Below are 24718 nucleotides of genomic sequence, written 5' to 3'. Positions count from 1 at the left end.
CACATAAGAAAGAAAATTCTGGGAAATGTAGTGCAAAATCAGGCATTATCAATTATGCTTTATCTTTGAACTTCAGTCTCCCATGTTGAGACTAGGCCAATTCTTAGTAATTTTGAACACTGGTATAACCAAGAATCCAAGATTCTTTAAATCCAAGAATGTTGAGGTCTTGTAGCAGCTTTACTCTTGGGATAACAATAAACATCATTTAGCCTCATCCATTAAGTGGGAAAAATCAACCTCATCCCTTCGAGGTCTTCAGAGATTATCTAATCAACAGATTTGAATTTGCTGGTGAGCAATATGCAAACTTTCCATAAGTAGAATTATCTTATTTTATCTTATTTAAAATTGGCAGCCAAGGGGCACCTGGTGGCTGAGTCGGTTAAGTATCTGACCCTGGATTTCAGCTCAGGTCATGATCTTCTGGTTTGTGGTTCTAGACCCTTGACAGGCTCTGTGCTCGCAGCACAGACCCTGCTTGAGATTCCCTCTCTCTCTCTGCCCCTTCCCCATTCGTGCGCACACACACTGTCTCTCAAAATAAACCTTTTTTTTTTTTTAAGACTATAAAATTCACAGCCACATGGGCATATCAGCTTCTAATTTCCCCCAAGTGAAACATTACTCAGTTTCATAAATCTCATTTGAACTCTATTCCCAACAGGGTGTTGCAGCTGGCCGGGCAGCATGGCTGTGACATTTTCTGTTAACAGGATGGCGGCCTGCCAGCAGCACACTCTGAATTACTAGGTTTCAATATGATGTTGGTTGGTACAAGTTCCAAGCCTCTTATCAAAATGTGTCCAGCCATTCTCACAATGAATGTTTCCCTTCCATTTTAAATGTTCCTCCTCCAGCCCTCCTCTCCACCTACTAAAAAAAAGTGAAGAGAAACAGACACTGTATTCTTATGGATGGAACTTTCCTTCCTTATTCCTGTTCCCCATAAACGGACCTCCAGATTAATCTAACAAAAGCAGATCCCCAACTTACCAGTTTTTTTTTTTCTAAAACCTTCCTAAAATTCATCTTTCTTGGCATCGAACTCCTTCCCGTCTTCACCTTCTCAAAGACCCAAGTCAAGCAAACTATCACTCCAGAAAACAGTATTGGTTTTAGTTAACTGCATTCCAAAAGTTAAACGTTTTTGGCCCCACGAAGCCTTGTAGGGTGGGTGACTGTCTCGATTTGCCTGAGGCTGAAGGGGATGCCGGGACAATCCAGGGCAAAAGGGACCCTTGGGTGTGTCCTGGGGGAAGCAGAACCTAAGGCCGAAAAGGACTCCAGCCGCAGGTTCCCTGCGGCCCATCCAGCCCTCCCTCTTGGTAAGGTATTACGGCTTGCCGGGGCCGCGCAGAGCTTTGGTGCAACACCAACGCCTCCGTCCCCAGGCATAAAAGGAAACTGAGGCACAGCGAAGGCCCGGCCGAGTCCTCCGCCCCGCCCCGCCCCCCGCGGCTCCCCCAGGCCCGCTCCCGCCCCGCTCTGCCAGCTCCTTTGTCCTGGGCCGCGGTCTTCCTGCCTCCTCCACCGCCTCCGCCGCCGCCTCCTCGCCTCGGGCGCGGCTGACGCGGAAGGGTAGGAATGCGTTTCCGGAGGGAGAGGACGGAGGCAGCGGCTTGGAGGAGCAGGATCAGCCGCGCAGAGAAGGAGGTGCCGCGGGGGTCGTTTCCTGCCAGGGGGCGGCTCTGGGCCGCCGAGTCTCCTCCTCCCGCCCCCAGGAGGAGGAGGAGTCGCAGCCGCCGCCGCCCGCCGCGCCCGAAACCCGGGAGGCCGCGCCAGCCCTCGGGAGAGACCCAGCGGGAGCCGCGGAGCAGCAGGCCCGAGCCGACCGCGCCGGGGCCTGGACGCCGCGCGGAGAAGGTAGGCGTCTTGGGGGGCGGGGCGGGCGGCGGCCTCCGGGCTCCGGAGCGCGGCCGGACCTCGGGCGGTCCGCCGCGCGCCGGGCCCTGCGTGTGGGACGTTGGGGCCGAGTGGGCCGCGGAGGCCGGGGCGGGGGTGCGAGCGGAATCCTGCCCGGGGCCGGAGAGGAAGTCTGGGCCGGCGGCCGCGCTCCCGGCTCCTCCCGGGGCCCTTCCTCCCTTCCCCCGGCCCGGGCGTCCCAGGGCGCTGAGTCGACCCAGCGGCGCAGCGAGTGGGAGGGTCGTCGGCCTGGGCGCTGTCACGTCGGGGCTGGAGTCCGCGGAGGACCGGGGCCCGCGACCGGCCCCTCGGACACATGCCATTCGTAGCAACCCTTGTCTGATTCGTGGCCCGGACCCCGTTGAACGAACTGACCCCACGCGGTGCCCGGGTTTCCGTCCGCCGCCTTGGGCGCGTGCAGGTGAGACGGCGAATGGGGGCAAGCCTCCCAGCGACTCGACGCTTTAGGACTTTGAACAGTCCTTGACGGTTTCCCTTTGTCTGGATTTCAGCGTTCGGTTTAGTAATTCGCTTCCAACTTCAGAAGTTGGGCCGTGGCCTTCAGGGCCTGTGGCCCGGGGTGAATTGCCGGGTGGGCCCAAACAAAGTTGGCATCGTGGAGCCGCTAGGAGAAGAAGGCGCAGTGTTGGCATATATTTTTTTCCACTTCGTGTTTATGAAGGCCGCACTTGAGTGTCGGCTCCCACTGCAGTGAGAGTCCTGGGCCCGGGCTCCCTGCCGCTCCGCAAGTTTGAGTGCCCGACCTGCCCCTGGTGCCTGTCTTACTACGTGTCAGTTCCTTTGCTTCCTAACGAGTTGTAGTTTTAAGAATATCAATATTTTATGCCCAAGTAGTTTTTATTTCACCAAATTTGTGCTTTTGAGTCAAAACCTAGCACCAGTAAATTACCCTCTTTAGGCTTTTCCCATCTGTAAATGGGATACAAGAATACCTACACTATAATAAAAGTAACTATTATTATAATAACGACAGTGTCAGCCATGCTTACCTGTAAGCACTTTAAGTCTATTTTCTCATTTTATCCTGGAACCGATGCAGTGAGGTAGGTGCCATTTTCACCCCCATTTTACAAATGAAGAAACTGAGGCACAGGGAGCATAAGTAATTTGCCTGTGATCATCCAGCTGGCAAGTAGAGAATCCAAGGGGTCTAGCTCCAGAGCCCATGTTTGAGCCACAGGTAACTTTCCATAACTACAATATAGTTGTGAAAATCAAATGGGAAACAATTTAGAGTAGATAATAAATACAACTCCTTTTCATCTCTTCTTGGTATTAAAAATATATTTTTTTTGAATCTGGGGATGTAATTAATAACATAATTAGCAAGGTTTCTTTGGGTCACATTCCACATAGATACTCATGTGGGTAGAATTACTGGGTTGTTATTTTTTGTTGTTTTGATGGTACAAAAATAACAATGCAAAATGAATTTTGATTAGGTGTTTTTCTTAAACTACACACAGCCTTTAGGTTATATTAATAGACCGCTTTTAGAAATGATTAAGAAATTTTAGTTGAAGTTTACCTCTTCTGCATTTGTGGAGAGCTAGGCTCAGAGGGGGTAGGACCCACTTAAGCATTCCACTGCAGTGTTCATATTTTTAAATACTTTGAGTTCATTGATCAGTATTAAATGAGTGACTTAAGATAATGAAGTGGTACATAGAAAACAGAGGAAACAAGTCAGTATTTTGGGGACAGGTCTTTGAGGAAAAAGCCATTTACTTATCCTCTAAAATTTGGTGTAAAATGGAAGATGTTATTAGAATGCTGGTTAAGAAGACAGGGGATGTGGTTAATACTTCTGCAAATGGAAAGCAAATCAACTCCAAATTAAGGCATCTGTGTTGACTTCACAGATCTAAAATTTTAAGTTTTTGTAATGTTGACTCTTTTTAAAAAGAATGCTAAATTCTATATTATTATCATTTTGTAAGACCCTCAACATTCTGTACATGAAAAAGTATAGAATCAACAATACTGAAAATTGCTAGATATAGTAATTTTAACAATCAGGTGCCTTTTTTCTTAATTTTCTGGTCAGTATAATTAAAATCTAGCTCAAATTTCCATCACTAAATGGATATATGGTTCTCTATATTGTTACCCATAAATTCCTAATACCAGGAGCTTCTCTGGGGACATCTTGTCACTTTGTAATAGAATTAATCAGTTTAATGTGATAATTTTAATGGGATGCTTGCCACATAATAGCTTTATTGTTTGACTTCTTGCCAGATAAATTGTGGCTTACAACATTGGTGGGGGGGGGGTAGGGTAGTGTAATTTTCTACCTCCAGAAAATATTTTCTCGTTAATATTCTGTTAGTGCACTGGTTTGCTCTTAACTATACTGCTAGAATGATAAGATGAAACATCTTCTACTTGGTGAAAGTTGCAGAACTTTTGAATTCGAGATTTTCAGTTTCTGAATGTGTAACAAGTTGAATTTATCTGAGGATTTATACAGGCCCTTGTTAAATTTTAGGTTTCCCCACTCTGTGTGGAAAGTTAGGATGTGTCAGGTTGTGGGTAGAATCCTACAAGATTCTATTGTGCAAATATGTAAATATCTCTTGTTGTATTAGCAGGTCTATTCTAACTTTGGTTATGTATTGTGGGATTTTGTCCTTTTTTGTTGTAGTGGGGTGGATGGATTGACAGGGATAAGAGTAAGGGAGAGTGTATTATTCTTCAGGATCGTGAATGGTAGCAGTATCTATAGATGTAGAAAGCTGAAAAAATATTTCGGTATGTACTTGGGTTAAGGGAGGTACAGTGCATAAAGCCCAGAACAGGAGCAGCCTTAGCGTATTTCAGTGGGTAGGTGAAAAAAATGTGGTATCTCTCCTCCAGGAGCCATGTGCAAAAGGAGCCAAATTATACTTTGTCAATTTCTTGTCTTTTTAAAGATGGATATTATAAGACTTACAGAATTGTTTTATTTATAAAATAATATTGAGTGGGTGTTTAGAAGTCAGCTACCTTTAAACTTTTTGGTTTGTGGCCTTTAGTAAGGTTAGCCATATTTAGCAGTATGCTAAAGCATTTGTATATCATCTTGAAATATGTATGTGTGAGTAAAAAGAAAGGGCTTCAAATGCCTACTGCATACCTATATAAACACATACACACATGGATATATATATATATATCTTACTTATTGGACTAGTCTCATGTAGTCTCCAAAGTGCAGTTTCCTAGACTCCGGGGATGTGTAAAATAACTTACTGGAGCATAGGAAGAACATATTAGATTTAATATTTTATATATATATATATATATATATATATATATATATTAAAGTTTAAAATTTTTATCATGACTTACAGTCTTAACTGTACTGCTGTAGAAGTACATGAATTTTAATATATAAATAAATATGTACATATTTTAGGCATATGTTTGTTCAAAAATCTTTTCAGTAATAAAAGTGAGTGATGGAAAAGCTTTGGAGATCATTGGCATAAGGAATGATTTGGATGGGGTACAAGCACTACTGTATTCAGGAGGGGGGATTGAGATTTGGTTTTCAAGGTAAGAGAGGTGAAAGAAACCCAAAGTGACACGGGTTTTTGTGTAGGTGGTGTCATTTGCCAAGATAGGCAGTATGATCACAAGGGGGTGGTACAGGTTGACTGGAGGGAGAGGAAATGATGAATTATAATGCCGAGTGTTTTTATAAGTGACTATGGGACGTTGGTAGAGATGTCTAAGAGCGTAGTTGAACACACAGATTGGGAGCTCAAAATAAGAAGTCTGGCTGGGGGCTTCAGATTCTGGAATTCTTAGTCTACAAGGGCTAGTTGAAGCGATGGCCTGCAGATGAGACTACCAAAGGAGAGTGTGTAGAGTGAAAAGGGGCTGGACAGAAAGCCTGGGAACACTTACAAACTGTCCAGGGCTGGGTGGAGGAAAAGGAATCCAGGAAAGCATTTCCTGTCCTGTTTCTTCTCTTAATTCCTAATTCTTTTTGTGTGACAGTTTAGTGAGTGACTTGAGAATTCACAAGTTTTTCCTGTGGTTGACATTTTTGAGGTAAAGACAAAATGACTTAGTAGTCATTTTAGACTCATATTGGAAGAGCAGTTTGATGTAATAAAGGCTTTGTAATTGAGAGGTGGGAAACTTGGGTTTCGGTACAAGCTCTGCCACTGAATCCCTCTGTGACCTTTGTTGGAATACTTCACCTTCACCTTCCAGGGCTTTGGTTTCTACAGCTGCACCATACAGAAGTGGTCAGTATGTTTCCATCATTCTGTCATTCTGTGAGTCACCCAAGCAGTGTGGAGGGCAGCTCTCCTCCTGTGAGCAGCCATTTTCTTGTATCATAACCAGAGAGGACAGGTACTGTGCCAAATTATTGCTTTAAGAAAACCTGCCAGTGTTGACCAGCCAAATCTATGACTGTTAGTTCTTTGTGGGATGTAACTCTGTAGTATGTTACATTTTAATCTATCTGTGTATGGAGAGCCAGTTACCTGGAAAATGCTGTGCTGAGTGGAGGTGGAACAAGCAGTTGACGTGGACTTTGCTGTTGAGTGTATTGTCTAGTTAGGACAAGTTGTGTTTATTCTAGGGAAACATAACAAATACCAAAGAATACTTTACTCATTGTACTGTACCAGATAATTTTCTGTAATAGATTTTGGGAAAAGATCAGCATTGGCTTAAGTGGTTTTGGAAGGCTTTATAAAGGAGCTTGGAATGGTATGAGCACAGAAATGGGTGACAGATGGGTGACATATTCCAAGGACACTGCAGGTATAAGGCAGAATTCAGTTTAATTTAGCAAAGTGTGTGTGTGTGTGTGTGTGTGTGTGTGTGTGTGTGTGTGTGTATCTGTTGAAGGCCTGGATTTTGTCCTCCAACTTTTGTCTGGTGTGGTTCACAGACGTGAGTATAGTTATAATAGACGTTTGAATTAAAACAACATGATATTGAGCATCACTGAAAGTTTGTTATTTGCTGTGCTAGAAACTTAAAGAATCAGAAAAGGAGTAGTTCTGCTTATTGTGGTGTGAAGAGATGAAGAGCCAATGAAGGCCAAAAAAAAAAAATTAGCATTTTATTTTGTTGTAGGGAATATAGTTTCAGTGGATGAGGAAAGTATTTACATGAAAAACTTACTGGGAATGTACCATTTGAAGTAGAGAAGTCACATTTGAGTGTATAAATATTTATTGAATGTGAGTAACTTAAGCTTTTGTACTCTTTGTGAAATTCAGAATAATAATTAGCTCTCCAATATCTTACAGTTAACGTACAATTTTTCTTTTTTTTAGAGAGAGAAAGAGAGTGAGCATAAGCGGGAGAGGGGCAGAGAGAGAGAGAGAGAGAGAGGGAGGGAGGGCCGGAGGGAGGGAATCTTAAGCAGGCTCCATGCCCAGCGTGGAGCCCAGTGCATAGCTTGATCTCATGACCATGAGATTGTGACCTGAGCTGAAATCTGGAGTCGGTCAGGTAACCGGCTGAGCCACCCAGGCACCACTGTATGACTTATTTCATATTATGATTTCAGTGCTTCCTAAAAGGGGTCATGGTAGGTCATATTTGATTGTTGGAGAAGGAGGTTGTAGTTTGAAAAAGTGCATTCAGCATTATATTAGGAAAAACAACAACAAAAAACACAATAGGAATGGATTTGTACTTGCTAAAGAAGCATGGATTTAAAAAGATTGAAAACCGTTTATTAAGTAGTCACTCAGGTTCTTATGTTTAGATGCCTATGACTAGTGAATGTGTTGGAGAGCAAGAAGAAAATTCAGAAATTAAGTAAAATGTAATCTACAGATAATCGTAATGATGTGTGTTGCTAAGAGCTTTCACATTGATCATTGTATTTAGATATTATTCCCACCTAGTGCTGAGTACAATGGGAAATTGATTTCTCCCTTTGTATAGTTTGTTTTAAAACATGTGTTATATATTTAAAATATATGTAGTGCTGTTCTTGTTCCACTCCACTACAGGGCAGAGATGAGCTGTGGCAAAAGATATGGTCAAAATTTATTAGAGTTTTGATCAAGAAAGAATTTTAGAGTGATCTGCCTAAAAGTAGGTAAAATTACACAATTTGGGAACATAATTTACAATTCCCCTTAATGAAAATAATGTGGAACAACTGTTACTTTCAGTGTTTATTGATGCTATTATAACAGGATGGTTAACATTCCACTTTTTGCTAGCTGCGTTCACAATTATCTTTATAAACTTGCCCCATAGTTAAATTCTCAAACAAAACTCTTACTAACTTACTCCTTTCTCCTCCCAGGGAAGGGCCAAATCTATAGCCACAGGGAGTGTAGAGAAGGAACAGCTTACTAGGCTGGTTTGAAAAATATCTTTTTTTTTTTTTTAACGTTTTATTCATTTTTGAGACAGAGCATGAACAGGGGAGGGTCAGAGAGAGGGAGACACAGAATCCGAAACAGGCTCCAGGCTCTGAGCTGTCAGTACAGAGCCCGACGCGGGGCTCGAACTCATGGACCGTGAGATCATGACCTGAGCCGAAGTCGGCTGCTTAACCGACTGAGCCACCCAGGTGCCCCAGGTTTGAAAAATATCAATTGCTAGGTAATGTTTTCTCTTTTGAGTGCAAGGAGGATCTTGGAACAATTCATTTCAGGCAACTTTCCATGCTCATTTTGGATCAGCCTTTAATAATACGGCTTAACAGTTTTGTTAAAGTGTTTAGTTTCCTGCTTATGTTTAAGTTTGTCCTTCTTCAGTCTTCGAGTTTATTACATGCCCCCTCAGCAGTTTTTTTTAGTTTAATGCTTGATTGTTTTTTGTTTGCTTGTTTTGTCTTTACCAGGTTAACAGTTTATTATAAAAGGATATAACTCATAAACAGCCAGGTGGAAGAGATGCATAGGGCAAGGAATAGGGAAGGGGCAGGGAGCTTCTTCCATGCCCTCTCCCTAAATCTCCACAGTTTACTAACCTGAAAGCTCTGAATCCTTTTTTTTTTTTTTTTTTTTTTTTCATTCTCACATAGGCTCTCCTTTTGGAAGGGTGGTGGTAGTCTACCAGTTACCTGTTTCCTAGATCACTATTGGCTCTATCATAATGTGTCTGATTGGCTTGAATCATTTTGAATTCGGTGTGGTTTTTCTCGTCCATGCTTGGCCTGCCATGCTGATTCTGTTGCTCATATTTAAGAGTTCTATAGGGATTTCAACTTAAATTTCCTTCCTGAGTTCTCTATGCTTTTCCTCTAGTTTTGTTCTTAACTGTTTTTGACTGATTGCTAGAAGACCTATTTGAGATTTTCTAAGTCTCTTCAAGAACATAATGAATTCATCTAGATTTTCTCCTGGAAGATTCTTCACTTCCTTTAACTTTTCTTCTGTAGAAGTTTTTCCTGAATAAGTTCCATGCCCTTACCTGCCCCCGCCCCCCCCCCCCCCCCCCCCCCGCCGCCAGCTGATTTATCTTTGAGGCTTTTTATGTGCCAACATGCAGTATATCCATTCTTTATCTTTCCTTTGCACTTGTGGACTGGGTGGTAGGTGATGGTGATCCATCTTCCATATTCATGTTGCCTTGGAGAAGGTGGGTAGAGTACTTACTAGTGATGAATTTTGCTTCAGTCTATTCAGTTATTGTCATTTTCTTAAAGCATCTAGTCCCGTCATGAGCTGTTCTCAGGTTTCAAATCATTTTGTGAGCCTGTAGCTTTGGAGCAGACTAACCTTTGTTGTTGGAGCTCATTATCTTCAGGTTGATGCCACCTTTGGGTAAGAAGGGGTCAGTGCTCATAAAAAGCACTCTTTTATTCTGGGCGGGAGTAGTGAATTATAGAAAGGTTTCTAGTTGAGACTACTGTTCTATTTCTCCGCATTAGGCAGAAAAAGACTTCTAGTGAGGTATTAGTTGCATCTTCACATTGGAGTTTTTAGCCTTTTCTCTTTCCTATTTTCTCTCTCTTTCTTTTTTTCTTTTTTATCCTTTCTGCTAAGTTTTTGTTGATCATTAATTTTGGCTTATTGTTTGGGTCATAAACACTTTCATAGTCACCAGCACATACATCTTCCTGCCAGACAAAGGGAAGTAAAATGTTGACTTTCAATGTTCTTCTTGTAGGGGAAAGATGCTCTTGCCTCAGAGGAATGCGTCCTCCCTCTCACCCTGAAATTTGATGGAATAGAGATCAGTAGCATTTCTGAGCACCTTCCATGTGGACTTCCCCATCTGTCTGCTCTCTGTGGGGAGAAGTGGGAAGAGCTGTATGTGAATTCTCTGAGGCTTGCAGTTTGGCTCTGTGTTATTTTTATGGTCTACATTGATATTTAATACTATTCTTTTAGAATATTTTAGATTTTAGAAAAATCTAGATTTAGATTTTAGAAAAATATTTATCTTTTCCCTTTTAAAAAGCAGATACAGAAAATAATGATGGTGGGAGAGACTTTCTTATGTTTTTAGGAGAGATTTATGATATACCTTAATGTAGGTATCCTCATCTTTTCTACCATTAAGGGGAAAAGATTTTAAAATGTTATGACATAGGGGCGCCTAGGTGACTTAGTTTGTTGAGCGTCCTACTCTTGATTTTGGCTCAGGTTATAATCTCACCGATCTCATGGTTTGTGGGACCGATCCCTGTGTTGAGGCCCATGTTGGGTTCTGTGCTGACAGCAGAGCCTGCTTGGGACTCACCCTCTGCCTCTCCCTGGCTCACATGTGTGCTTTCTCTCTTTCAATACATAAACAAAAAGTTAGGACATAAAAACGGAAGTAAATTCTATTGTCTGAAAGAGCATTTGAAAAGTGAAAACCCTTAACTTTTTTTTTAAGTTTTATTTATTTATTTTGAGAGAGTGCTTATGTAGGGGAGGGGCAGAGAGAGAGAGAGGGAGAGAATCCCAGCAGACTGTGCATTCAGTGTGGAGCTTGAAGTGAGGCTCGAACTCCTCAACTGTGAGATTAACCAACTGAGCCACCCAAGCACCCCACCCTTAACTTTTCTTATTAGAAACCTACTTATATTGAAAGCTTGAGCTTTTGAATCAGACCTAGGTTCATATTCCAGCTGTGTCTAGCTTTATCTGGTATAGTAGATATGTAATACATACTTGCTGACTTGAATTTAATTGGTTGTATTGAATAAAAATGTACCCTTTGCAAATATTTTATAGGAAGAAATCTTTTGTGGATGACTTCTTTTTGTACTAGTTGGCTTTGGGCACCTTATTTTAAAACTTGAAATAACTGTAACTCACCGTATTTTTAAAAATAATTTTTCTGTAAAATGTAATTTCTGTAAAATGTAATTTCTATAAATTTAGTACATAAAAAGTTACTGAAGATGTTATATGTAAATATAAATGCCAAATGAGTTATTTGTGACAATGTTAAAAACATTAAGTATATATTTAGAAGTTTGAATAGAACATAAAATCACACTTAATTTGGTGGATAAAGGTGAGTTTAGAGTGGAGATTAAAATAATTATCTGCAGTTTTTGACAATGTATGCAGTTCAGGCTATTAACCACGAAAATGTTATTGTTTGGGGGAGATGTTTAAGATGATTTATTGTTTAAGGAATGAATTATGACCCCTTAGATAAACTTGAATATGGTAAAAAAAAAATAATACTAGGGTAAAATGTCTCCACAGAAATAAGATGCAAAACCTGTGGGTACACTCATGAAATTTGACAATTAAAATAACTTGTTAGCCTCCATTCAGTTTGAAGCACTGAGAAATAAACTCACAGAACATTATAAATCCTTTCCATTTCTATGCTTTGAGTCAGTTCTCACACTGGACAGATATTCTTTTTTTTTTTTTTTTTTTCAATAATGACTTGAGTAGGCCTTCAAAAACTTAGTTTCATGAAGCACAAATCCAATCTCACAGCTTGTGATTCAGACAGTCTGATCTCCATTATACCTGTGTGACTCTGGAGAAGTTATTTAACCTCTCTGTGGTTTGGTTTCCTCATCTGTAAAGCAAAGGTAATATCATTGCCAACCACAGAGTCACTTGGGAGAGATAGCTGTTATTATTTTTTATCATTATTATTATTATAATCATTTGAAGGTGAATTAAAAGTGAGATAACTTTGCTACAAGTTACCCTAAATCATCAAAACTCAGTGTATTGTGTTATTCTTGTCTGTGCCTGCTGTATACCTACTCTGGCCCTGTAAATGAACAAATAGATCTTCCTTTTGTGGAACTACAGACAGGACTACAAACAGTCCATGAATGAAATCCCACTGGTGTAGAGCATTCAGATTCATGTTTCTACTGGTAAGATGTCTTTTCAGGGAAGTTTCCTTCTTTCAGCCTCTCCTAGGTTTGCTTCTCCTTGACAGAAGCCTCAAGTCTTCTATTTGCATTAGGTATGTTCTCTCCTACCCTGATCTTGTGTAAGGTAATCTGTGATACTGATGTTCATAAATAACCTGTATTTTGCCTAATGTAATATAAAACATCGAGATTTTGCTGCTTTTATTATTTTACATATAAATTGTTAGGAATCCAAGTGTTAGAACGTGTATTTAGAAGTCATCTAGTTATATTTAATTAATATGATAATTAGTATCTAATATTAAAGCTTCTGATTAAACCTTATTGTTAAACAGCATAGAAAGGTTTTGATAAGTCTCTGGATATAATAATGAACATTTATCTGTTCTTGACAGTCGTGTTATTTCTAACCCTTATCCTTTCTTCCAAATCTTGTTTCCCCCCTAATGTGGATCAGTCAAAATTTTTCTGGTTATAATTATGAATGAAAAAAAGCAAAATCTTCAAACATAGTTCAGAAATTTGGAGCTAGGCATTCTGTCCATTCTCTTAACTCTGTGCTAGCCTGTTACTGAAGTGCTGGGCATAACACACTCCTTGCCCTCCTTAAGCTTAACTGGTTTGGGTTTTGTTTTCGGTTTTTGGGTACCTCAATATTTTCAGTTACCTTTACCTTTAGTTTCTTTATTAAATATGAAGATACTGCACTTCATACAAAGAACGCCAAGCACTGACTTCCAGGAGATGGCTATTTATAAGACAGGTTAGCTTCACACAGCTAGTAGATGGATAAGAGCTACATGTATCTTAAATACTAAATTACAGTGGTTTTTTTTTTTTTTTAATTTATTTATTTTGAGAGAGAGTGCACGTGTGTGCCAGTTGGGGAGGGAGGGAGAGGGGGAGAAAGGGAATTCCAAGCAGGCTGTGTGCTGTCAGTGCAGAGCCCTATTCGGGGCTCGATTGCACAAACCTCAAGATCATGACCTGAGCCAAGCTCAAGACTCTGATGCTTAACTCACTGAGCCACGTAGGCACCCCTTCAATACTAAATTTTTAAAACAGATTGTTTATATTTGATTTAGTACATGTATGTGTGTCTGACTTAAAACCCTCCACAGTTCTTGCCATCATCAGGGTCTTCAAGAGTTCATTCAGATAAAACTCACACTCTTTTCTAGTTGTTCTCTTGAGTCTTTCAACTCCAGTGGCCTTTGAGCACTGAATTAGAGACCCCTTCTGTCCTCACCTCCTCCTGGCCTCTTCTCTGATTGCAGCCAGTGCTGCTGGGAACAGTTCGTTTTATGACTCATTTTTGGCTGACTGCAGCATGCCTCAGGTTCCTCTTGGGACCTCCCTTGTCCGTCTGTGGGGTGAGAAGCTGGTGCAGCCTTCTGGGCAGATGCACTGTAGTTCTTGGAAGTGTGGGGGAATTAATACTCCTTGGGGCAAACTTTTACCTGTCGGGACTAGAATTAATTAATGTACTTCTCCACATTGACCCTCTTCTGGACACAGTTTCTGTGTGCTTCTCAAAACTTCTCAGCCAGATCAAGGCCCCAGGCACCCCCATGGTAAATAAGTCTCCTGAATTGGCTGTCTCGGTTCACTCTTTTTAGTATCTGTGTCTTTCCCTGGGGTCACCTCGGTAATAATAATCGCCTGCACTCCTGTTTTTGTCTCGACCTCTACTTTCAGAAGGAACTCTGGCCAAAACAATTGCCCAAAGCTGTAGCATCACTTAGACCTTTTTACCTAAGACTGCCTGTCTCTGAAATGATAAACCTGTCCTTATTTTCTAGCTCTCTTCCCTCCCCTGTTTACATGAGCCCCTTTTCTCTCACCTACCTGTTGTGCTCTTTGTTGTTAACTCTTTGTCAGCAATGCCAAGGCCTCCTCAGTGCCTGCACTTGTTCTGTAAACCAATGGATTAATGCAGTGATTTCGAAGTGAAGTCTGAGAACCCAAGGGAAGTAGTCTCAGTGATGTGAGCTGTAAGAATTTGTAAAACAATGTTTTGCTTTTGTGCTAATAATTGTAACAGTATGCAACCAACATCTGGATTATCTGGTTGACTACCTTGTAACAGAGTAATTATTATTTTAGTGCCTAGTTTGTATTTGCATATGTAAATGTTGGTTCATAATGTGTGAGAGCCAGGGCTACGAAGCATTTTATATCTAGCTTTAAGTTGGCTGTATATACTTAAATGAATTGAAAATTGGTATCACTAGGGTGTCTACAGTAACTATTTTCTATTTAGAGAGGATCTGCACATTAATTCTGAGAACTCTTCTGGGCTTCTGAGTAATGTCAGAGAAAAATGTCATACAATTTAATATAGTTCTGCAAAACTTTTTGAGCATTGACTTTGTGCCAGGTGCTTCTAGGTACTAAAGCTGAATAAGACACACCAAGCCTCTGTCTTCTTGGAGCCCAGAGCCCATCAGGAAAGATGGGTGTGAGCAGGTAGTTTCGAGTGTTGCAGATGGGCCTTTGTAAGCCCTCAGCTCTGTGATGCTGCTATATGCATTCCTAGTGTCCTCCAGCCTTCAGCCCCACTTACTCCTGCCCTGCCCCTCCTGCAGAAGGGACCTAGGCTGCCCTGCTCTGCACTGACTGAAAGAAGCCCCTCTCCTTGGGCTCCTACACTCACCCGCACTCTGGATGCTCGCCCTCTCTGTGCCTTGGAGGCTCACCCTCTCCACACCATCAGTTACCCTCTCCTGTGTCTTCACCTCTCCAGCTCGCCTCTTTTCTGGAGTGTTCTTTCCTTCACAGTCTCCTCTGTTTCCTAGTCTCGGTTGTGCCTCTATGCCATCCACTGTTGGGTAATCATCTCTGACCCTGACCTACCTCCTGAGATGAGGATCTGTGTCTTAACTTCCCCATAGGTGTCGTCCTCCCTTGCTTCCCCTCAGGCTTCTCACCTTTTGCAGATCTGTAGCTAAGACATTATTTGCTCCTCTAACTTCATTCTCCTCCTGCCTTCTTTGTTCAAAAATGGTGATTTTCTTTCTCACACTTCCTTTTCTAAGCAACTGTCAGGCCCCACTGGGCTACGCCGTAATCACACGTTTGTCTTCTTGTTCATCACTACCGTGTGAGTTCATTTAGGCCCAACCTCAGCGGTGAGAGTAGTGCCCATATGTAGCTCTTGTCTTGACCCTCCTCCCCTCCCTCGCTGATTTTCTGCCATGAGTGTGTTGCGTGTGTGTGTGTGTGAGTGTATGTGTGTGGCATGTGCTGCTCCATCCTGTGGTGTCTCCCTGCTGTGTATCGGGTAGTATCTCAACTGGGCATGGCTGGCTGGCTGCAACCTAACTCCTCCTGCCTTGCTGTCTTCGGTTTCTCTTTTTCCCATCTCACAACTTAAGTTTCAGAAATGCATAAGTATGTTAAGATTCTTTTTGGCCTTTATGATTTTTTTAAGATTTTAACATAATTTGTACTTCAGAAAATTACAGGGATAAGAATATTCCTTCCCACAGACTAGATTTAGCTTACAAATAACATATAGATACATGTTTTCTAGTCTTTCTTCTGTAAAGCTAGAGCGAGACAATCCCAGTTGGGTGGTGAGGGTTGGGGAGTCACCCAAACATGTATGTTTAGAAATAAGATTGGAAAGAAGTTATCTAATTCTTCTCGGGACTCCATGACTTTGCACGTACTAACCTCTTGCCTGGAACACTTCTCTCCATTTGCCTGCCTGGTCCCATATGTCTGCATTTCTAGTGTTGCCAAACTCATGAAGCCACTGAACGTGGCTAGGCAGATTTTGGTGTCCTCAGTGCACTTTGTCCTTATTTTCATTACAGAAACCATCATGACATATTGTAATCATTTGTATTTTTGTCTTGGAATGGAAAATTCCTGAGGCAGCAAATTTTGTATCTCCATATATGGCACAAAACCGGACATAGTTGGCAGAGGAGGAACTTCCAGAGCAGTGGGGGAGAAACCAGGAGAGCCCGAGGACTAGAGTGCATTAAGAAAGAATGGCAATGTGTATTAAGTGCTTTGTGTGAATTCTGTGGGTGGCAAACTGATGTATCTTGCAGAATACGTATTATAGGCAGTCAAGACATTTTTGAATGAATGAATGAATGAATGAATGAATGCAGACAGTAAGATAAGGCCTGGAGGGTTCTCTTTTGCAAGAGCAGTTTCACATGCATGATAGGAAATGGACACCAATTACAGCTGGTTGAGGAGGGAGTAGGGGATTACAGAATGGAGAACAGTATAGACAACTATTTCTAGACCTTTGATTTCAAACAGGAGAGAAAAGATAGGATCAGGATAATGCCTGGAGGCATCTCTCCCTATTGGCCCCTCATACTGAACTGTTCTGCATGGAATGCCTTTGGTAGGAAACTCCTTTGCTTGGGAATCAGTGGAGCACAAGCCTCACATACTGAGCTTGTGGTTTTAGGCCCTGGTGGGCATCCAGGTAAATCTGAAGTGGATACTTACAAGACCACACTTGGAGAAGTGCTTCCTGAGGAGGTTCTGAAATGCTGCAGGAAGCTCTTGGGGTGTCCTTCTTCTCCCCACCCATGCAGGAGGGTCTAGTGCCTTCAAGAGCTGGATTGACGGGGAGGCTGCTGAATCTTCTGTGCCATTTCCTCCGCATGTCCTGCTCTCTGTGGCGCACTTTCCTCCTGGCCACTTCTAACCCTGGTCTCTTCTCAGCCTTGTCCTCACTGCTCTTTACTCTTCATTGCTGCCTTCTTCTGTCTCCAGTGGCTTCTCTGTTTCCTTGAGGGAAAGACTGGCCTTTTACAGGCGTAACCAGCCAATGACAGTGCCTCTCTGTGTCTTGTGAGTGTGCTGACCAGTCACAGGAGAGTTGACAAGTGTCCTTGAAACTGTTCTCAGCTCCTGTCCTGTTCTCTCAGCTGCTCTTCAACACTAAAGCCTTGTTCTGCCTTCTGGGTCTGGAGCTCTTCCAGAAGGCTGATCTCTGGCTTGTCAAGGTTTGCAGAAGGAAAAGGACAGGGTGGTTAAAGTAATATTTTAAAGGTACATAGCATAAGGTTGCGAGGCTGACTAATAATAGAATGTTTCTGTGACCTAGTAACTTTAGCTTAGTGGTAACCCTCTGAATTGTGTAATATTTTAAAAGGTTTTTCAAAGCAGTCTAGTGGTCATGAAGTAGCCTGAGGAATATCCTGAGGAAACACATATCAGCCCATATATGGAACAAATATTTGTTCTATTCACTTTGTGTAGAAACTGCCCAGATGGTCCATTCATCACAGTCTTAATGTTCCAGGCCCTTTTTGTCATAACTTTGGAATTGATAACATACAAATTGCTTAGAATTTTAGTCTACGTGGATTTATGGCACATAAACCTGTTGGATAGGCCATAGAAGGCAAACTGTAGGCATGGCCTGTTTCCATGACACTCTGCCTCTGTCGGTCTTTCGGATGCAGTTACAAGTGATATGTAAGCGAAACTATAAGCTCGTGGCACAGCAGAACTTTCTGGTCTGAGCACAGTGTAGAGTATGTAGCTACGCAAGTTATTCTTACTGCTCTTCTCTGGGAAGCCAACAGAGAAAGCTTAAACAGCATTTAACAGCAGAAGAGGCACAGGAATCCTGGGGTGCTCTGAGCACAATTTTGAAGCACTCTCCCAGAGCAGTGGGAATAGCATCCTAGAATAGAAGCTTTTGAAGCTAGAGGTTTGTTTGTTTGTTTGTTTGTTTGTTTTTTAAGAAATGTTTTTCCTGGGGCGCCTGGGTGGCGCAGTTGGTTAAGCGTCCGACTTCAGCCAGGTCACGATCTCGCGGTCCGTGAGTTCGAGCCCCACGTCAGGCTCTGGGCTGATGACTCAGAGCCTGGAGCCTGTTTCCGATTCTGTGTCTCCCTCTCTCTCTGCCCCTCCCCCGTTCATGCTCTGTCTCTCTCTGTCCCAAAAATAAATAAACGTTGAAAAAAAAAATTAAAAAAAAAAAAAAAGAAATGTTTTTCCTACTAAAGGAAATTTACCAAGACAGAAGAAAATCCAACACAGTTACACAGCCATAATTGTTTTTATGAAGAAAGTGAAAAGAAGAAAACACTATGACAGTTTTAAGACAAAGAAACCTATTATTTTTATGTTATGTGTATGTACTTTATGTTTGTACACTGTAATTTTTACATACATGTCATCTGAATATGTACTTTACATTCAAAATCATTTTAAAAACATTTTTGGTCTATACTGTATTTGGTTTTTGTATTCTTGTGGGAGAGGCAGATATTCATGCATAATTGGCTCCTGGTCCAAGAACAGTGAACAGTTAAAGGATAGGGTTAGTGACCTGTGGCGAGACCCATCTTTGACCAGCTCTGCTGAAGTGTAGATTAATATTATGAAAATGGAAAATAGTCCTATACCTAATGGGTGCAGGTTGGGATAATTCTGAATAATATACAGGATAATACTTAATTTATCTTTGGAGATTCTGGGAGACATTTAAGCCTCTGTCAGGTCTTCTTAAGGCTACCCTCCCGAACTTTTTCTTTTTAGGTTTCATTTGTAGATCTAGAAATTACAGGGAATTGAATGGAATATTTCACTAATCCCATGCATAGAAGTTGATTTTATTTAAAAAGATAACTAATTCTAGGAGATCAGACTCAAAAATTAAGTCAGGCCTTCCTTGTATAGGATGTTGGTCTTAGCCTGAGGAGAAATGGGAATTATTGAAAAGTTGTAATCAAGGGGTTGAATCGTGAGGATTTCGACAGGTTCACTCAAAATTCAGTATTGAGGTAACAGAGGCATCTGGATGTGGCTGGCTGTGTGGCCCCCATAGGAGCCACAGAAGGTAATAGGCACAGAGAGAGATTCCGTGGAACAAAGACTGTTAATAGCTTTTATGGTGTTAGCGAATACTTGGCACGTTTTTGAGCACTGTTAATTAGATGTTAGAATATATTTGATAGGGAGAAAGGCAAGAATGGATTCAGGGATCTGGCACAGAAACTATTGTAGAGTAAGTGAAAGATGAGGTAACTGGGAAGGGGAGGTGGTAGGAAAAAGGATATAAAGAAGGATGGCAGAAGCAATGGTCTGAGAGGTATTATGTTTATGAAATCAACAGAAGATAAGGTGACTGGGAATGTTTTGTGTTTAACGTGTTATCTTTTTTGTTATTTTCTTAATATTTAGCCATGTACATTTTGTATTTCAGATGAATTTACAACTGATTTTCTGGATTGGACTGATCAGTTCAATTTGCTGTGTGTTTGGCCAAGCAGGTAAAAAAAAAAAAAAGTTTTCTGGTTATCTTTTCGTTTCAGTGTCTTGTATTACTTCTTGATCAGTTAGATTCCATCATGCTGCTCCTTCTGAAAGCCCTGCAGCGCCCCATCTCACTCAGGGTGACAGGCAGTGTTCTCACAGGGGCCTGCAAGGCCCTTCGGCATCCGGCTCCTCTCGCCGCTACCACCCAGAATAGAGATAAGGCCAGTTGGCTAAGGAAATGCCGAAGCGACAGGAATACAGTACGCTGCAGAAAGGTCTTTTAAGATTGTAACAGAGGTTTAAGTGAGCAGAGAGAAAGCAAAGGTGTGTAATGTATTAGAAAATAAAGTAAATGTGTAGGATGATGGATTATGAACAAGCCATTACTATCACAACTGACGTTCTAGAAGATGTTCTCCCTCTTTGATCATAAAATCTTGGCAAAATGTTGGCATTATCTAGAAGATGAATAAAAAGTAAAGCTGAAAATGTATTTAATCCTCTTACAAACCATGGTGCACCCACCTCTGGAATAATGGATGTGTAGTTCCCTCCTCCAAATCTCAAAACATACATTACATGTGACATTTATTTGATCTTTATTTGATCTCAGGACAGGAAGGAGTTACTACATGGAAAAATGAAGGAAGAAACTTTAAAGGAAATTAATGATAATGTTGATTTACTTAAAACCAACAACAACATAAAATCTCAAAGAGTGTAGATGTCAGAACACCATCATCTTCTCAACAAGATGAGAAACTCAATAAAGGTTTAATTTCATTAGCATGTATAGAGACCTAATAAAAACAGATGAATGCCATAGAGGAATCATTTGCAAACAAAATTTACAAAACAAATGGTCAGTAAAATATGGTAAGAATGAAACCTTAAATAAGTGACAAGTGAATTGATACTCTAATTTATATGGGTTAAATGAGTAAAAGATTTTTTTATATTAAAAAAGTACTTGGAGGTGCCTGGGTGGTTCAGTCGGTTGAGCAGCTGACTTAGGCTCAAGTCATGATCTTTTGGTTCATGAGTCCGAGTCTCTCATCAGGCTCTTTGATGACAGCTTGGAGCCTGGAGCCTGCTTCGGATTCTGTGTCTCCTTCGCTCTCTGCTCCTCCCTGTTCCTGCACACTCTTTCTCTCTGTCTCTGAAAAACATAAGTAAACATGAAAAACAATTTTTTAAAAAAGTACTTGGTGCTTGCTGAAGGTTTGGTGAACATGGTATTTTGTATACTGTTTGTGGGATTATAAATTTGAATATTACTTTTGGATAGAAGTTAGTGTACATTAAGAATATTAGAGGCGCCTACATGGCTCAGTTGGTTGAGTGGCCAACTTCGGCTCAGGTCATGATCTCGTGGTCCGTGAGTTTGAGCCCTACGTCGGGCTCTGTGCTGACAGCTCAGAGCCTGGAGCCTGTTTCAGATTCTGTGTCTCCCTCTCTCTGACCCTCCCCGTTCATGCTCTGTCTCTCTCTGTCTCAAAATAAATAAACGTTAAAAAAAAAAAAATTAAAAAAAAAGAATATTAAAAACATTAATAGTTTTCCACTCAGTGTTTCTATTGTTTTTCATCTGTGATAAGGAAATCATTAGAGTTTTACATTGTGAGAATGGTCACCACAGTGGGTACATATATGTGCATGTATGTTTATATTTGTGTTTGGAGAATTTGTGCACGTGAGCAAGTGTGTGAGTGATGCACTTATGCAATTGAAAAAATCTAAATTTGTCCAACATTAAATAGGGTACATTAATATAGTGTAATATATAACCATTAAAAGGCATATTTTTGAAGATTTTTTTTTTAAGTTTATTTTGAGAGAGAACATGAGTACCTGAGCGGGGTAGAAGCAGAGAGAGAGGAGAGAGAGAATCCCAAGCAGGCCCCATGCTGTCAGTGCAGAGCCCATCATAGGGCTCAATCTTATGAACTATGAGATCATGACCTGAGCCAAAATCAACAGTTGGACACTTAACCGACTAAGCCACCCAGGCTTCCAGTTCCAAAGAACTGGAAATGAAACAAGATAAAGTATAAAAAGTAGTATGCAAAATATATATTCTCTATATAAATAATGTCTCTATGTGTGGTTCCTTGCTATTTTTTTTTTTAAATCTGTCTTTATAGAAAAAAGACTGGAAAGAAATATACAAAAGTGTTAACAGTAGTTATCTTTTAGGGAGTGGATTATGGGTGATTTTTTTGTTTTTTATGCTTTTATATATTTTCCAAATTTTCTATTATGGGTATATGTTAGGTTTATAATTAGAGAATACACATTGGAGACAGACCATGTTAGTGCTTACCACATGAAAGGCATGCTGATCCTTAGGTAGGTTCAAAGAAATGTGAGACATACTTTGGACATAGAGCTTGAAAAATCATGAGATTGTGGACTGGATGAATTGGGCTTTTCAAGTATTTACATACTAAAAATAAAAGGAAAGCAGTTGCAGATGCTTCTGGAGGTATGGATATGGTAGTATGAGTTAATTGAAAATAAATAATATTTTACCCAGTTGTAAGAAAACTGATAATTATGACCATCAAACAATAGATCCTGAAATTATGCCTTTGAGGAAAAGAATAAGCGTATAGATTACTGGTACGTAATCTGCTATAGAAGACAAGAAAAAGATCACTATTTTTTCATGGCTCTCTATGCCAAGGTAATCTGAAATCACCAGTCTTTGGAGTACATCTGGATCAGTTCAGTAACTATTATGTAACATAACATAACATAATGTAACGTAACATGATGTGATATGATATGATATAATATAATATATAGTATTATAATATGTAACAATATATGACATATTTTGTTATTCATATTTAACGTTTATATATGTTGCATTTTAATCATTTTTCATTATTTTCTCTCTTGAAACTTCAAGTAAAGTTGCCTGTTCTTTGTTTCTCCTGACAGATGAAAATAGATGTTTAAAAGCAAATGCCAAATCCTGTGGAGAATGTATACAAGCAGGGCCAAATTGTGGATGGTGTATAAATTCAGTAAGTAAGATTGCTCAAGGCATTTACTCTCTAGTCATTTACTGTTGCCCAATTTTGTACCCTTACGAAATGTTAGATATGATTTTCACTTAAATCAGTGTTTATCGAATAAGTATCAATTCTGTGTCTAACACTATGTGATGGTCTGGAGGTGTGCTATTTAAACACAGTAGCCACTAGGCACATGTAGCTATTGAGCACTTTAAATATACTCCCAAGATGTTCCAAATTGAGAATTACTGTAAGCCCCAGATACATCCCAAAGTTTGAAGACTTAATGATTAAAAAAATCATTAATAATGTTGAAATGATAATATTTTGTATATATTGTTAAAATTAGTTTCCTGTTTCTTTTTATTTTTTCTTTTTGTGTGGCAACTAGATAATTTTAAAGTACGTTGGTAGCTCACCTTTGTGGCATGCATTATATTTCTATTGAATAGCCTCCCATAAATCCCTAGCCATTTAATTTGACTGTTGTAGATTTTTCTCTTTTTTTGACAGGAGAGGTAGAAATTAACCTCCCTAATTATATTTGAGTTAAAACTAAAATAGAATTGATTTGCATCCTAATAAAAGCCCACTGAGGTTAGGGTTTAAATTTTATTCAGTGGTCATCTCTGTACATTGCTTACTTGATACCTTTCACAAAGCTTACTAATGTTAAATGAAAAAGTAAATGTATGAATGAATGAATCAAAACAGAATAAAGGGAAGTCATTTTGAGGATTTATAATTTATTCACAGGGTAAATAATATCAGAAGGTCAAAGGTTAATTGCTTGATTTTAGTCAGACATTTGACCCCACACATTTCAACTGCCTGTTTGTAGCTGTACGTAACTGGTCAAATATCAGATATTTTGTATGGTTTAACCATATGAAAGGGAAAATCAGAGGTTTTTGTTTTGTTATTTCAAAGTTTTCCTAGTGACACTTTCTGTTCTCATAAAAATGGTATTCTGGAATTCATTTGGAGACAGTGGAAGAAATGGGGAGTGCTCTGAGTTTTGTCTCAGGCAAGGCTTACTTGCCAAACTGTTCTTAAGCCTTTGATATTTGTGGCATAATTCTTAAATTATTAAAGGGTATTTCAGAAAGTGTTTAGTGAAACTTTGAGTGTTACAGTCTTAAGTTTTCCACGCTAGGCTCCTGTGCTTTGGTAGTATTTTAGGTTTGATAATACAAGAAAGTAGTTCAGCTTTGAATTATCTGACTTTTGGTATTCCCTTCCAGGTGTTTTTCTAGTTACATAAATGCTCTTTATGTAACTGATCAAAAAAAGTAACTGATCAAAACCATTGTATATTCTTTGTATTTAAATATCCTCATTACACAGCACTGTGAAATTTGTAGATAGTAAACAAATACCATATGAAATTGAAGATAAAGTGACCCAAAATAAAAGGCATTTCCTCATTTTCCCAGTGTCAAAATTAAAAAACAAAAAAAACAACTCTGGCCTAGTACAACTATATACAATTTTTAGGGATATATGTGAAATACTCAAATGTCTATTATAATAATTGATTGTTACAGGTACACATTTTGAAGTGACACATACCCACCCATACACTAAGGTCATTGTTTTTCTCCTCTCTCAGATTTCGTGAAAAATTTTTATTCAGAGATTTTACGTGCATCTTAACAGCAGTGTTTTTGCTTTCACTGAGATACTTCTTCAGTCATCTGATAAGATTTTAATTTCCATCTAATTTGTTTGAGGTATAACACATTTTGAGGTCATATCACTACTGGAAATTTTACCCCAAGCCACAAGTACCATTTATATACCATTCAGACCTTTTTTATTTTTATTCTTTTAAAATGCACTCTGTGGAAATATATTCATGACCTTGTCAGGTAATCAAATTTTACTGTGATTATTGTTTTGTATTGTCACATAATCACCACCGTGATTATTGTTTTTAAAAATAAATTTTAAAAGACTTATTTAAAATACTAACCAATACTTGAAATTTTTTCAAACCTCTAGGAATACTTACTAATTCTGTGGTAAGTTTCTTGGTCTCCTTTTTAAAAATTGTATCATTAATTGAGACATCTTCAGGCTAATGAGAGACTTATATAAGATTTTTCTAAGGGAAATTTTGGGGAAAAACTACTTGTCCAGTATTTGGGTATATACATTATTAGTGGCCATTAAGCATTCTGAATAAGTGATTTCACTGAAGAAATTCCTTTGATTAAATACTTATAATTTGAAAGTGGGACAGTTAAAATGT

At 39.9% G+C, this 24718-nt stretch overlaps 1 protein-coding gene across 2 annotated transcripts in view; it reads left to right on the top strand.

Moving 5' to 3' along the window:
- Window positions 1–1597: 1597 nt before the first annotated feature.
- ITGB1 (integrin subunit beta 1) overlaps window positions 1598–24718 on the top strand; it is a 46610-nt gene continuing 23489 nt past the window's right edge. The window contains exons 1-3 of one of the 2 annotated variants that reach the window (XM_047866326.1): window positions 1598–1866; window positions 19389–19455; window positions 22388–22473. In XM_047866326.1, coding sequence (XP_047722282.1) covers window positions 19389–19455; window positions 22388–22473 — 153 coding nt within the window. In that variant the 5' untranslated portion in view covers window positions 1598–1866. Of the gene's footprint in view, window positions 1867–2252; window positions 2327–19388; window positions 19456–22387; window positions 22474–24718 lie in introns of those variants that run through there. The other variant, XM_047866327.1, reaches the window with a different exon arrangement.

This window comes from Prionailurus viverrinus, chromosome B4, assembly GCF_022837055.1.
Source record: "Prionailurus viverrinus isolate Anna chromosome B4, UM_Priviv_1.0, whole genome shotgun sequence".
Taxonomy (NCBI): Eukaryota; Metazoa; Chordata; class Mammalia; order Carnivora; family Felidae; genus Prionailurus; species Prionailurus viverrinus.
The sequence above is the reverse complement of the archived record's forward strand: the minus strand, read 5'-3'. Positions and strand labels throughout refer to the sequence as shown.